At 40.7% G+C, this 16,020-nt stretch overlaps 2 protein-coding genes across 2 annotated transcripts in view; both read right to left on the bottom strand.

The window, feature by feature from the left end:
- Positions 1-380: 380 nt before the first annotated feature.
- Positions 381-6,471, bottom strand: ube2j2 (ubiquitin-conjugating enzyme E2, J2 (UBC6 homolog, yeast)). The gene is made up of 7 exons (XM_049560827.1): positions 6,334-6,471; positions 5,117-5,247; positions 3,382-3,422; positions 3,120-3,222; positions 2,847-2,985; positions 2,674-2,754; positions 381-2,583 (listed from the first exon to the last, which is right to left on the bottom strand). The coding sequence occupies exons 2-7, from the start codon at positions 5,245-5,247 to the stop codon at positions 2,293-2,295; spliced, it is 786 nt and encodes a 261-aa protein (XP_049416784.1). The 5' UTR covers positions 6,334-6,471; the 3' UTR covers positions 381-2,292.
- A 275-nt stretch (positions 6,472-6,746) lies between these two features.
- Positions 6,747-16,020, bottom strand: part of LOC125879277 (arf-GAP with coiled-coil, ANK repeat and PH domain-containing protein 3-like) — a 73,211-nt gene continuing 63,937 nt past the window's right edge. The window contains exons 21-24 of the mRNA XM_049561088.1: positions 15,731-15,954; positions 15,148-15,257; positions 14,358-14,468; positions 6,747-13,361 (exon numbers count right to left, since the gene is read on the bottom strand). Of these exons, the coding sequence (XP_049417045.1) occupies positions 13,214-13,361; positions 14,358-14,468; positions 15,148-15,257; positions 15,731-15,954 (593 nt within the window). The 3' untranslated portion in view covers positions 6,747-13,213. The remainder of the gene's footprint in view (positions 13,362-14,357; positions 14,469-15,147; positions 15,258-15,730; positions 15,955-16,020) is intronic.

The raw sequence follows: 16,020 nt of genomic DNA on the forward strand, positions 1-16,020 counted from the left end.
TTCCAAGGAAGCGCTTGAAGGATAATAGCCTTCCGTGGAATTCCGACTAACAAGTGTGCGTGTAACTTAACTCCCCTGTTGCTTTCTTATCAAAATGTCAATGTCATGTCATTCTTATCAGAATGACATTTTTATTTGAGGAGAATAAAACTTTGGTCACATTATATGACATCTCGCTAAATGTTCATGGACATTTCAAAGTATGATTTGTCAAAGACGCAGACTGGAGGAAGGTTTTCTAAAATGCCCTGCCATGCAGGGTAATTTATTTGCATTTACTATGAAAACATACAATGTCACACAAGATTAACTGAAGCATGGAAATTTGGGCATTTGCTGTATAATCACACAAACGCACTCCCATCATCATCATCATCATGTTTGTCTTTTTTTTTTTTTTTTTTAAAGATGGTGCCAAGAAAAGAGCAATAGAAAGGCAAATATTCTGCTTCCAGACCATTTCTCTGTTGAAACATTAGATACACAGTAGAGCCATCTTTACTAAATGCAATGCACAACAGTAAATTATCAGCAATTGTGTGAGCCTGGGCCATAGCCTGTCTGTGTGTGTATGTGTGTGTGTTTGCCTGCACTGCTCCGCTTAGCAGACACTAAAAATTTCCTTGGCAGACAAGCCGAGGCCGTTTCTATAAATAAAGAGAACAAAAACACAAAGAAAAAAAATATATCAAAAAGAAAAAAATAATACACAGAAATAAAATGTTGGTTCTCTTCATGTGTCTCTTTACTTGGACCTATATAGAGTGGTGCTATACTGGTCAGCTATGCCAATTTCAAAAAGGTACTGGTCTCTATTTACGTCTGTGCAGACACTGGGTTCACTGCTTGGCTCATGGGTTGACAGGAGAGAACGTCTGGACTCACATCAGACTCTGACCACAGATCAGTGGCTCTTTCACAGACTGACACGCCGAGTTTGATGCTTTTTATCTATACATAAAGAGAAATGCAGATATAAATACACTTGTCAATACTGTTGTAGGAAGGCTTCTTTCTGCACTACTTGCTCATCACATGTAAGCTTTGGTGCAGGAAATAGACCCCACTGATAAGATACACAAGCACTTACAAGGGTGACTCTCTACTTGTATCACATTGCTGCGTACTGTTTTGGGACTTTTTTGTTTTTTGCTTACATGTAGTTTGGCAGTTGTATCTCTGTCACTGACTGCTAACAAGCCTACCGACCTTTCACAGATCATAAAAACCCGTTGGTCAACATGAACCACAAGGCAGTTCCGTTGAAGTTCCATCTGTGCTTAAAGTGCGCGGACGTATTCTTGGCACACATAAAACCTCAACATTTATCAGCGAGTCAGTCATTGACGGGTAGTTGAGGACAGGGATATTGTTACACAGTGGCAAAGAGATCTTTACGTGATGCGTGTAAAATCATCATCTGTGTCTATATGACTGAACGTATGACACATTCTTAACTACTTTCTGTTGCATTTCCATCTGATCCAGATATACAGCTGTTGTGTAATGAAATTGAGGGTAGAGAAACCGGTTCTTGAACTGCGCTTGCATGTCACTGAAATCTGATACCTTTACGCTACTCCATGGGAAGGATGGAAACTGGCTCCAGTGCCACAACTGCCTGCAATGCAAATCAAGGTCAAATTAGTTTGGAAATGCCACACAACTGGTCTTTGTGGCACTCCTTTTCCCTAGAGTTTGGAAACATTTGCCGATGCGACAACTTCCTGAAGAGTCTGTATGATCTGATGTATAATCAGGAAACACCGCAGCAGGAACACTTCTTGTAGAGGTGACAGGCAGGTGGGCACCTGCTCTGAGAATTACCTACTTAACTGAATAAGCTCCTACCTGTGATTGTTTACCTTGCAGGACAACAATGGTGCGTTTCAGCATCTGTCTGTTGTGACCTGCTTCCAAACCATGTCCTCAGTTCTGCACTCTTCCACAACCCATGAGCCAAGTTTGTTTCTAACTGCTGACATAAACCACAGAGCACAGAGTGGATCACAACCGTTTTAATAAGCCCCTCCAATCCCCCGGCCCAACTGCCACTCCCGTCCACTCCCCCACCTCCTACTCCTCCTCTCAATCCTTCCTGGGTGGGTTGGCTTTGAGTTTCTGTCTTCCAAAGTCCATGGTGGTGGTGGTGGTGGTGGTGGTTGTGGTGGTCGTGGAGGGGTTTAACCCAGGACTGAACATCCCTCCCCCACGTAGTGTGTTTGTAGAATGTCGAGTCCACTAGCTGGCTCACCTGCAGGGGGGAGCGCCGCCCTACCACACCGACTCCTCTCACTCCTGGGCTATGCTCCTCAGCACGTACTTGACTGTGTAGGCAAACGCCGCAAAGCCTACGATCACAAACAGGTTGGCTAAAGCCCCACCTAGAAGTCCATGGTTGCGATTGGCCTGCTGCAGGCCAGGGGCGGGGTTGGCGCCCCCGAGGGGGACAGGACCGCCGTTGAGGGCGGGGAGGCCGTAGTGGGCGTGTTGAGGGTCACCATCAGGAACCACGTCGGGTAAGGGGAGGGGCTGAGTGCGAGCGCTTAACTCCTCCTGGGCCTTCTGTTTCTGCTTCATTTCCTGGTGGGAGGAAGGGTAGAAATGGGAGAATATTAGGCCGACAAAAAAGAAAGACAAGAGAAAACAACAAGACGTTCACCTCATACGTACATCGACTACATCAGGAAACAGCTCACAGAACACTTTATCCTTGAGGTTGAAGGCCAGGCTTTGGGCTGACAGCTGTCTTTTCTGGAAAAAAATAAAAAGTACATCAAACATTTAAGACACGACAGGCGATTCATCACTATATGCTGCATTTATGGTCATTTGTTTGCACTCACTGTGTAGTCAGAGGTCTCAATGCTGCCAAGGGTGGGGCCCTTCTCCACCATGAAGCTTAGGAGACCTGTGAGGATGGTGGAGACGGACCACGCAGGGTTCCATGTGTCTGGATGGAAGTCTGTGATGGACAAACATAATCTGTGGAGGACACAAGGAAAGTTACAAAAAGAGAGCAAAGCGGCCGACAAGTTCTAAAACAAGAAACCAAAGTAGCTTTCTCTTTAAATCTTGAGTTGTCATTCACATCAACAATAATAAAACTACAATCTTACCTTGTATTACACTTAAATCTTCCATTTGGTGTTATCATATAGATACTTGGTGGTTTAAAAGGAAATTCCCGAGGAAATATGAGTTTTCCGTGATAATATCCCCCTAAGAATGACAAAAATAACAGAAAACACAGCTCAATCACTCACACTTCTCATCACTGACAAACCACAGAGATCAGCATGATGGAACTTGTCAAAGAATATCCCAATTAACAGGAGCTACTTGAAGAGTATGTGTCGCTTAACCATCTGTGGGTTTTACCTTCATATGGAGTTTTCTCAGGACCTCTGACTACATAGTGCCTAGAGAAGACAGGAAATATTTCTGTTACTGACAGCTAAATTTTCAACAACAATTTGAACAAAAATAACAGTACGTTTGGTTAAAGTTCCATCCTCTAGACCAGCATGTGCTAGCAATGGCCTAAAATTCAACTCTCTACAGACTGTTTCACTTCAGTGTCTCTTCTTTCAATTCTTTTCAACTCTTCCATTAAACGTAAAAAGGAGCCTCCTGGTTGTCTGGTTAACATATGATATAGCTGCAACATCACAAGAACAGGGCACAAGTAATCTGTCTGCAGTCTATCTGTAATGCATGGACAATGAATGAAAAATAGTTTTCTGTGCTACAAAGTTGAAACAGAAACAGTCGCAGAGGTGTAATTATATGCAGTTCACAGGCTATTGTCATTGATTTTATTCTTGTGGCATCACTGGCCAAATTCAAGACCGATGTAAATTCTCTGGTAACTTATCTTATATCAGCCAAAAAAGTACTGTCATCTCTTTTTATGATTGTTTTGTCTGTTTTATTGGCTTTGTTTGACTTTCTAGCAATGACTGATTTGCTTCCTTATTTCTAAAATCTGACCATGATATGAGCGCATGAATCACAAAACCTCCATCCTTATTACAAAGAGAGAAAATACCTGAACATGACTAAGCCTTCCTTCCAAAGAAATTATGGGATAAAATGTTACTAGTAGGGAGGGAAAATATGGTCCAATAAAAAAAAGATGCCTATGATGTTATATTTTTTCAGATATCAAAACAGACATGATGTCACATTTGACTTAGGTGTGCTGTCATACCTTGAACACTCTGGGTATGTCACACCTTTTGAAAGTAGGAAGCCAGGTAGAAAGTCAAGTAATGAATGGTCACAGTGACAAATAAAAACTTTTATTGATTAACACGCACGACTGAAGATTATGTCAGATTCTTAGAAAATAAATTCTTACTGAAGGCTTTCCCCTGAATGAGGAAATCTTCAAATATATTCATCACCTGACTAAATATATTATTAATAATATTAATATATTATCACTATATTTGGTGGATACGCCTCTGGTGGTATCTGGTTATGTAGGTTTGGGATACAAAGTCCAGGTTTTTCAGATACCTTCTTTAAGATATGTGCAGCAATGAAAATGTTCCATTAAAAAAAACTAATGCCAGATTACACACTAATGCCAACAGAGACAACGCCCTAGTTACTCTGAAAGTGTGGATGACAACACAGCTTGACAATTATTTTGAAACGTGGTTAGATGAAACCAAAAGCTGTGGTAACTTGTGTAAAGTAAATATTTAAAAAAAAAAAAAAAAAAAAAAAAAAAAGAGCTTAAACTTAATGTCGCACAAACGCAAAAGCTCGCAAGACCCTGATCACTAGTTCCTCTTATGACCAAAAAACAAATGAAAGGGTAAAGTACAGTGTTTGATGCATTGAAAATGTTTTTTGGTCGACTTACATTTTATTTTTTATGAGAATCTAACCTGTTTTTATCATTTTACATATTCAAATATTATTATATAGACAATTTCTCTGTTAAAAAAGAGCCCTAGTGACTCAGTGATTAAGTATCAGACCTACCGATTGTTTTATCTCTACTGATAACATAAAACAGTCCAAATTGGTGCACTGAAATGCAACTTATTGGCTTGGTGATGGTGATTTCTTAGTGAGGGCCTTTCCGGTATGGAGATCTTACCATTCTAGGATGTTGGAGGGGAGAGGTTCTGCACAGATGTAAGGCACAGGGTCTTTCTTTATCCTGAGGTAATCCTGCTTAAGTCGCTGAGTGGCTGTGGTTGGAGCTCTCTTATTCCCGTTGTTGTTCATCTGAGGATTTAAAGGATATGCAGAAGGGAGATAACCAAAATTGATCTTGACTGGATGTCTTGAAATGTTCCGCTGATACACAGAGGCACCAGTATCTGGCTATATCCTTCACAGAGCTGTAACACCACTGTAACTTTTGCTCTGTTGTATTCCACTTCGACTGTATCTTACAGTTTCTTTCATTGTTTTAAAATCCTATTTAAATATGCCTTTCCAACACTGCCTTGTGTTTCTTTTTGCTTTGTATTGATTTCTTTTTAAATCTCGTGTAAACTCTGAATTGCCTTGGTGAATGGTGGTATACATACAAACTTGCCAGGCTTCCTCCAGTAAAAAGTACAATATTTCATTAAAAAAATAGTGGTGTGAAAGTATTAAAGCTGAAAACAGAAATACTGTAAGTACTAGTATTTTGACACCATACTGTTACATGTATGGGCAGCATGACTTTGATTTAAATGGACTTTAAAGTGCCTTTCCACCTCGGCCCACGGATCTCAAGATAACTTATTTATCAGCCAGCTGCACCACTGCCTGCTGCCCCACTGTCATGTGGCTCACGGCTGACAATATAACGCTACTGAGCTGTACATGAACTGTAACAGTGTTGAAATGATGTCAGCGTCACTTCCTAACAAAACAGGCTACTTAGCGTTAACGCAATTTATGTTAGCTCAGGCTAATCCGCTGCCTGACAAGCTAGGCTACTGTTAAATCTGTGGCTAGCCGAGCAGATCGATACGTTAGCTCGATATCTCACACTTAATACTAAACCACCACCTGTTAACACATAGCAGAGACCACCTTGAAACTGCACAATGATATAACTTAATGTGTGACTGCCGGCTTTTATTAACCACACATATCACTATTGTCCGCCCAGCCAGGCTAACTCGATGAAGCTAGCAGGTACAGCTGGTGAGAAGCCCTGCCTCTGTGTACTGTTAACGTTAGCTAACTTAGGCCGAAGCTATGTTTAGCTACCTAGCGTTAGCAACGGCTAGCACGAACTGTTAGGTTACTAACGAGAGCGGACCCTCACATCTCTGGTATTTATAAACCAGAGGGCGTGTAGGACAGACATACCTCTCCAGAGACTCCACTGAAAACAGGTCTTCGTGGCTGGACACGAAATAAGACTGTTGTTTCTGTTGTCAAACCCCAAACCGATAAGACGATGACACCAACGTAGCTTTAGCTTTCGCCAGCAGGAGGAAATGACGCTTCCTGTTTCCTTCTTCATTTGTGTTACAGCGGTTGGGAAAATGACACAGAGAGCGCGTTACTGTCACCAGCTGACCTGGAATATTATGCGTAAATATAATCTTTCAGAAAGTACAGTAATATTTAATAAATACTGTTACCCTAGAACACAACTATTTATCATCGTAATACCCACACTTACATTTGTAGTGTATTATATTAATCACTAAGATTATCACTAAGCTTTTTGCTATAGCCAAAGTTTTTTTTTATGAAAACAGATTGAAATGCACAAAAACATTTTATTTTATTTTATTTCACTTTTTATTTTATTTCTGCCACCGGTTTCAACACAGTTTAAAAGACATTTCATCAGGCATTTGCAGTTGACAAAATAAAATTATACAAAACACTAAGGAGGCACTTGGTTTTGTTCTAAAGTTTTAAACACATTTGCCATTTCCTGGGTCCAGACTTTTGAATTCAGCCACTCACTGAGTTGAGTTGACTAATGAATATGGAAACAGTTTAACAAGTTGACAATTATGTCTGATATCACGCAACATTTACCTTAACAGGCAGGGATGATCTAACAAATGTAGTGTTACATTATAGCAAATGTAGGATCATGTGCAAAGGAACTGTTTAAACTACATTTTGATATGACCAAGGTCTAACATCTTGACCTTGACTAAACATATTTACAATTGAGGACCTGATATAAAATAGCTTTGACTAGAGCCTACAAGTTTTGACCATTTACTCACACCTGCAGCACTCACTCCTCAAAATCAAAAAGTCTTTTTGAATGCCATGTAGCTGCCTCCCTCTTGACTCCAAAAGAGTGATCAGAGCGGGTGATCAGTTGTCACTGTGGCTTCTTGCAGCGGCTGAACTGTACGCTCCTCCTCCTCAACTTCTCGGGCTGGAGAGACGCGAGGATAGAAAATTCGCGAAAGACATCAACACTGGAGATGTCACCTGCAACAGGGGATACTAAAGTCAAGGAGAGGGTTTGTCCCACTGTGTGGCCCCGTGGAGACTGCAGTGACCAGTCTGCTGGTTTTTGCTTACCTTTAACATATAGTGAGTAACATACAAGGCATTTTTAATGACATGACATAAAGGCAATAAGTCAGCAAATACTGCAATCTCCAATAACCCACATTTTCACCATTGATGAAGAAAAAGCAGAAGAATCTCCACATGAAAGAGCAAAGCCCCCAAAGCATTGAGTTAAGTTTACCAGTCTACCTCAATGGTACATTAACACCTATTCCTTTAGGTACTATGAGTGACTCATTCTTCTGTACAGCATATTTTGTTTATATAAGTAAATGCTTTGTAGACACTCAAGCTGTATTTTCTGCACATTTTTAAAAGATTACCCTTCTAACTATGTGTCTTGGTTAGGAGAAAATCAGGAACTTACAGGGAAAGCGTGGTGAGCATCCTGTCCATTTTTCCTCTCTCTCAAGTCACTACCAAGTGACATCTGGGTTCATGTGCTTAATATACTTATACTATACAATACTTACCCACTCTCTGTGACCTACTATACATTCGATGTTTGAATGTTGTTGGAGAATAAACTAAACTCTGCAAATTATTTTCAGGAAGTTACAATATGTGACTGTAATATTTCACAATAAATTACATTATTATCACCTCACAGGCTTTTACTGCGATATTAAACCAAATTCAGAATATTGCGAAATCCATCCAGGTAAATATAGTAATTTTACAGAAGCATACTGCTAAATCACAATAATATATTTAGTTTAAAGCTATAGTGCGTAACTTCTACAGGTCTGTAAATGTCCGTTTCACCCAAGCCACTACTAGAGGAGATGACACAATGCTGATTAAGCCGATCAGCTCCTCTAACATCTCGCTGTATTTTTCAATATATATCATTTTTAGTATGCCTGTAGACCGGCGACATTCCCGCGCTGGCACACAGGAAATGCTTCCTCACAACAAGAAGGGAGGGGGAGGAAGAGCGGAGAGGTAGAGCACAGGTAGAAAGAGAAAGCAACATGGCGGAGAATTGGCCGAGACACGGTTCAGAAGTGGATCCTACCACAAAGGCAAGTGTTACTCTGTGTATATGGAAGTGCCGCCAGCTTATTAGTTGTAATAACGCATTATCCGCTGGGAGGCGACAGAAGTTATGCACTACAGCATTAACTGTGAGATTACAGTTAAATATAGTGATTTTACAGGAGCATACTGCTAAATCACAGTAATATCCAGGCATAATTACTGTGAGATCACAATATAGAGCTGTCATTTCATGACAATTTACTGTAAAAATGACAGCAATTTACCGTGAAAGTAATGCAACTAGTAGGCAGTACGGTAATTTACTGTAAATGTACAGTGAAATATTTTACAGTGTACATATTTCCAAATGTACGTGAACGCTGCATTATAGCCGGGTCTCAAGACACAATACTCCTCTGCAGAAGATTTCTGAATGGCTCCCTAGGAGACAAAAAAAAGATCCCCAACATCAAGACAGCTCCAAATATTTCCCCAGAGAGTGTGCGTGCAACAGAAACCCACAGCCACCAGAGCAGAGAGAATCACAGTTATCACACTAGTCCCCTATGACGGCCCAGGATGCTTCACTCACTCTATCCCGAACATCCTTGGGTTTAACTCTCCTGCTGCCCGTGGTAACCCCTGTGGTAACAGAAGCAATGATATGTCAGTCAGTGTTTATTTCTTCATGTGGACATGTGCTGTTTGCCTGAAGTGTGAATGAAAGAATTAGACATTTGTGGCATGTGAGAACATTTTGTAACTTGTGAGATCACATGAATGTTTTAAATGCTGGAGACACTGAATTATTCAAGGCATGGTGTTGCTGCTGCAGGCTAGAAAACTGAGACACTGTTTGAAACACATAAGGCCCTAAACACAAAGGTGATCCTTAAATAGCGTGTTGACATTGACCTGGCATGCTGAAGATGTACAAGTGTACACCTCCTTTGAATTTGTTATCCTGAAGGAAACTGTAGTATTGCATTGAATAAGCCAAGTGCTACCCAAAAGTTTGTTATAGACCAAAAGACACACCAGACCAGATCGTAAAAAATAGCACTCTCCCAACATCTGACAATGTTTCCACATAAAAATATGTCTTCAAATTAAAATATTATCATTAGATCTTTGAAAGCAACAATGTTACGCAGACGTTTTCAAATACATTGCTGCAATGTTGAGAGAGTGCCATGCATAAGAGATGAGACAGGAAACAGAAATGAGGGCAACAAGCAGGAAGCAGGGTTAGTTCATCAAGAGTTTCTCAGTTTTATTTTATGTATTTTGTTTTCTTTTTTTCCCCTCAGTGCTTCTAAAGACAAGGAAGAAAGTATTCCAAAGATATCCAAATGTCAGTGAACAGAAGAACGCCTCCGAGTAGCGCAGAGCTGTGGTACAGTTCTGCCTGACAGGTTGTTGTTTTTTTTTTGTTGGAAGAGAATAAAAAGACAAACATAAACCAGATCAGACAGTCAGGATCCGTGATTGAATGCTGAGAGGCAGGAAGTTGATGTCGAGTTAAAATACACAAGTGTACTATTTACAGCATGTTTGCTTCGAACAGCACCTTTAACCACTCCTATGTCAATACACACAATGGACACAACATTTAATACTTCCGCTATAGAGCGAGGGCCCTTAACAATTTGGTCACAGTAGCTTCACGTCACCCCCTAGACTGGTTCTACTTGCAGTACATTGAACTATTGCAGAATATCACCTGCCATATCAAAATCTCTTGGCTCTGTCACATTTCTGTAACCTTTTTTCAACATGTGAGTACACCAACAGTGTTTCTACCACTCTGTCACTTCACAAAGCATGGTAAGACTATGCTGTATCTACTCTGAACAGTTTCAGTTTAAAAAACAAACAAAAACAGCATGATATCATACAACGTCAGACACCTTCCCTTTAAAAAGTCTTTGGCAGAGGAAAATAAACCACGACATTAAAAAAAAAAAAATTAAAACCACCTTTTGTAAGCTTTTGTGGAAACAAACAAACGAGCAAACAAACAAGACAGGAATGAGGAAGTCACCACAGATTTGGTCTGTGGATGGAAGAATGGCACAGAGGTGCAACAAAGTAAGAAATTTCTGACACCAGAGGGTCATGGTGGTACATGCTTATTCCACAGGACTGCACTGCACGACGTGATCAAACCATTGGAAAATATTTTATCATGCTCAGAATGCAAACGATGTTGAACTTCCCAAAAATAAATTCTGGCAAAGCATGCAGAGATGACTGCAAGCATTGACCAGCAACAGAATCCAGATATACAAGTCCTTTGACCCATAAGTGTGTAAACTGTCATAAAGAAATGTGCGCCTTTATCTCACCACAGATATGTAATATGGATGAGTATTTACAACAAGTGGAAGTGTCATGAGTCACCTTTGTTCTGTAGAAGGAAGTGAACAGAGGAGTTTTTTGAAAGGGGTAGTTCACCTCCAAAATCAAATATACAGTACATATGTAGTGCTATTTATCAGTCTAGATTGTTTTGGTGTGAGTTGCAGGGTAGAGATGTCTGCCTTCTCTCAAAGATAATGGAACTAGATTGCACTCAGCTTGTGGTGCTCAAAGTGCACAAAATTAAGAAATAAATAAATAAAAATGAAAAAATACAAAAAAAGGAAAAACTCAACAGCAATGTCTCTTTCCAGAAAATATGGCCTGATTACTGAAGATAATCCACAGACCTTGTTGTGAGCAGTTTCATGTTGGAACTATTTTCTCTCTACCAAACTACACCCGCCAACCGTATCACAGTGCAGAAGGAAGTGTGCATCTACACATGGACGAGAGGCTCTTGCTCAAGGGTCAAGATGTAAACATTAATGACATTCTCCTCGGTCGAGCTGTAGCATTAGCTAGCAGTAGATGCACGCTTTCTTCTGGGTGGTAATACAAATGTGGATGTAGTTTAGTAGAAAGAAAATAGTTCCTGTATGAAACTACACACAACAAGGTCTGTGGATCATCTTGAGTAAACCAGTAAGGATTTCTGGAAAGAGACATTGCTGTTGAGTTTTTTAGATATATATTTTTTACTCCTTTGAGCACCACAAGCTGAGTTCCATCTGGTTCTATTATATTCAAGAGAAGGCAGACATCTCTACAGCTAATATCTCAAACACTCAGCAACTCACACCAAAACAATCTAGATGAATAAACAGCACTACAGGTAAGAGGAAAAATATGTATTTTTGATTTTGGGGTGGACTGTCCCTTTAAGTGTGAGACGTAAATCCAGTTTTATACACCCCCCAACTTCTTGCTGCTCTGGTTTGTTGACACATCTCCCTCTCAACCTCACATATTAAACAACAAATGACTGCAATGAATGGTGCATTGTAGCTTGAATTTTCATAGATAAGCTAGTGAAATCTCTTTTAGTGGTGTTTGAATACCAATGATCATAGCAATGTAAGGCGGTTCCAAAGGGAAAATGAAAGCACAATGTCTTTTATGAGTTCCAAAGACTTCCTGTCATAAATTCCAAGTAATGCTTTCAGATAAAATGACAATCATCAACAGGAATGCAGACATAAACTGCATCCAAGAATGCATTGCACTGGTCCTCTGGGGAGATAAACATCAATAAAAATGACAGAGATTGATCAGACAATAGATAGATAGACAATAATGTGACGAGACAAGGACAATGTAAAAACTAACTAAATGAAAAATGTAAAAAATTATAATACTGTAGATGGGAAAAGTGCACAGTTTCTTTTTTTTTCATTTACATAATGTATCATAATATCATATTATTTAACTCTGTCTCTCAGTATTCTTAGACACATGCATTCATTTACTCTCCTGTCCACTCACTCACTCACTCACTCACTCACTCACTCACTCACTCATCATGTCACAAAGTATCTTACAAAGCAGGCAAGGGTCTCTTCTCCACAAGCCCTTCAGTATTTTTGTCACAGTTTTACATTAAATTTCCCTTCCTGACCCCTCTGTATACACAGTAAACTACCCTGCCCACCTCTACTGTAGCTTGTCAGTTACTCTTTTTCTTTAAGTAATGGAACAAATACCTTTTTATTCACCTCATGCCACAGCACATAGTTTAAAGATTACCCATATAACTTCTAAATACGCATATTTACATCTCCAATAAAGAAGAGATGGGTAAGTTGGATGTCACACAGATGGTCTGGATAGATATAAAGTGTAGGGGGGTTAATGCAGCGAGAGTCTTCAGAGGTAAGAGCTGTTAGGCAACAGTAAACCCACACCCTCACTCAAGAGGTTATACCATGTTATGATAAGTTAGGGGATAACCCTGTTAGCGAAACACCAAAAAGCAGATGTCGTTTACTGTGTGTGACATGTAGCTAGCATAGCGTGGGTGGTGCCGCGGAACGGCGAGCAGAAACATAGTGGTGATGCAGAAAAATGGAGGTGGTGACTGTATTGTCAGTAGAGTTAAAAAAGTCCATCAGGGGTCTCCCTATGACACAACGCACCCCGATATTGCGCAAGTGGTACGCTACTCTCTCCTCAGACACCCCCAAGAAGTTGCTCGTAAACCTAGATCTCTGTAAGTAACCGACTCGAGATCAGTGTCTAGGGGCAACTTCGTCCGCACAATTATTTTAGGTTCCCATTCAGGAGGAATATACAGTATATATAGTTTATATATAGAGAGAGAGAGCACGAGCTTTGCTCCTGGATACAGAAGTGACCACTAGCACTCGTCTATGGTGAGGCAGATGAATTCCTGGATGCACTTCCTATACTGCTGGTCAGTGGGGCTGTTGCTGGGGTATTGACCTGGTTGACCCAAGGGAGCCTCCGCCTCTCGCATCTCCTCGTTCATCCGCGCTAGACGCAATCTGGAGGAGAGTAGAAAAGGACAGGAGCAGAGGGAGACGAGGGATAGAGGAAGAGGGGACACACATGGATGTAGAAATTAGAAATGGGATAATAAGAGGATGAAAGGTAGGTGAGAAAAGAATAGGATGTAAAAAAAATTGAGATGTTGACAACAGAAATGTGAGGTGGTAAGGAGCGGCGAGGGAGATGAACCAGAGTGGACAGAGGAGGAGGAGCGGAGGGAGGAAGAAAGGGAAAGAGAGAGTAAAGACAACAATGAGAGATACAGTTCAGACAATTTACCATCTGCAGGTAAAGTTAAAGGTAAAATTAGTAAGTCATCTTTGAGCAAAGATTATTTTGGTTATCATTTTTAGTGCATTCAAAGCACTCTAATGCTTTCCTATGTTATTGCTAATCTCTATAAATAGATATCTGCACATGTATGTAGACTCTGTAGGCAACAGGACACTTGTTTCGAACTGCAAGTGTTCTGGTTTCCACCTGTAGTGCGAGTATTGGTAAATCATGCTCGGACAGGCTTTGGTTGCTTGCAGGTAAACGGTCCGTGAAGAGAGCAGTTGGCGCAGTGGAACGCGTTGGGTGAAATGCAATCTTGGAACGTGATTTAGCTTTTTATTTGCTTTTTTCTGATTCATCTTTGTTTATGTGCAGATATCTGGTTATAGAGACCAGCTCAAATGTTGTTTGGACCAATTCTTGTGTCTAAAGTTAGTAACTGAGCTGTAAACAATGGCCGGTGCATGGGTTTAATCCTACAAAGACACTTGGCCCAAATTTACTACATTAAATTAAACAGATTGCATAATATTTAGTTGAGTAACAGGGCGGCTTGTTACTTGTTGAAGGAAAGGATCACTTTTACTTAGTCAGGGAGTTACTTCAACGTTCTATTCGCAATCGTAAATGTTTAGCAATGTAAAAATGTTTATGAGGAACTTGCTCATAAGGGCTTAAAAAGTTTGTTTGGTTTAGGATGAATTAGGATCACTCACAGGGTGACGATGTCAGCGTTGGCAGCCTGAACAGCGATGCTTAGGGGGTCATGACCCTGTTCATCCACCTCCGACTGCGATGCTCCTCTCTTCAGGAACAGACACACCTGACTGTAGAAAACAAGATGCAGACACAGAGAGAGTAGGTTATTAAAAGAGATGCTGAAAACTATGCGAGATGATGAGAGGTGACATATGCAAATATTGTTTGATGGGAGCGTGAACACGTGTGAATTCAACAGCAGGAAAATCAGGACAGCAGACAAACTGATGGGTGTGGACAGATGCCTAGAAATGCAAATCACGAATTAATTAATGCAATTATGAATCAATCTTTTTCATAACTTGCTTGTCTTTCTACTCCATGCTTTTGTCTCCAGTTGCAGATATGGTTTCATGGGTAATTTGAGCTGTCTCAAACTGAGCTGTTTTGAAATCACTGCTCATGGTGCTGTGTGAGTCTGTCAGCAAGCCAAGACTACACGAAAGTAAGTAGGTCATTCAGCGAAAGCCACACAAAGAACTTTTGTGTTTTTTTTTAACAATGCTGTGTTGAGTAGATTTTCATTGCTAAAGTTTCATTCTATGCTTCTTTATGAAACCAAGGAAGACATAGGATTACCTGTGAAAAATTTGGCTCAGACAGTGAATGTTACCTCAAACACTTGAGTCATTTCACTGAATTTTCATTTTCATTACATTCTGAACTGTGAACCAGGAGTCACAAAAAGGCAGAAGTGGAAGCAGACAACTCACAACAACTTCCTCCAACTTTGCAGGTGTTCCTTACCCAGTGTGTCCCAGGTAGGTGGCGTGGTGCAGCGGGCCTCTTCCTCTCATGTCCCTCTGGTTCACATCGGCTCCGTTCTGTAGCAGGAACTCACATGCTATTAGAGAGCCCTGGCAGAGAGACAGACAGAGAGAGACCATTTTTTATATAGGTTTATTTGCTCTGAGAAGTCCTATTGTTGATATTTTAATATTTTTGAAGCCAGTTTTTTTAGTACCTCTTGGTTTGTTTGGGATTTAAACAATTTAGTTTTCTCCTCCTCAAGAGGAGGGAGAGTCATACAACACATACTGTAGCAGCAGAAAATAATGTTCAGGGAGGAGACTCCTCCCTTGTTTTTATTGTTAACAGCACTGGGTTTTTATGGCTGTGTTTACGCTCACACAACATCCTTGTCTGACTTCCTCAGCAAATTAAATGTTCTTAATCTTTAACCTGGACGCTCGAGATAATTAGCCATTAAAAATAAAAATGGCAATAAAGTCATATAAAAGATTCAGTAATTCCCTCTAACCCATTTATGTGTATACACCCTCACTTCCAGCTAAATCTAAATGATCTGACAGGCTTAACAGTCTCTCACCCCCATCACAGCGTGAATGAGTGGTGTCTTCCCCTCCTCCTCCTCACTTGCAGCGTGTACGTCCGCACCATGCGCCAGCGCTTCTGCCATCAGTGGCAGGTTGTGTAGACGGGAGGATCGGTGGAGGAGCGCCCCTGGGTGGAGTTCCCTCGGGTCTTCGGGGTCTGAGGGTACTTCCTGTTCAATCTCCACCTCACCACTGGAAGACTCCTCTGACTCCTCTTCTGAAGTTGTGAAAGGTAACAGGACGATAGCAATGATGGGAAGAAAGAGGAATGATGTAAACAGGA

Source organism: Epinephelus fuscoguttatus, linkage group LG1, assembly GCF_011397635.1.
Source record: "Epinephelus fuscoguttatus linkage group LG1, E.fuscoguttatus.final_Chr_v1".
Taxonomy (NCBI): domain Eukaryota; kingdom Metazoa; phylum Chordata; class Actinopteri; order Perciformes; family Serranidae; genus Epinephelus; species Epinephelus fuscoguttatus.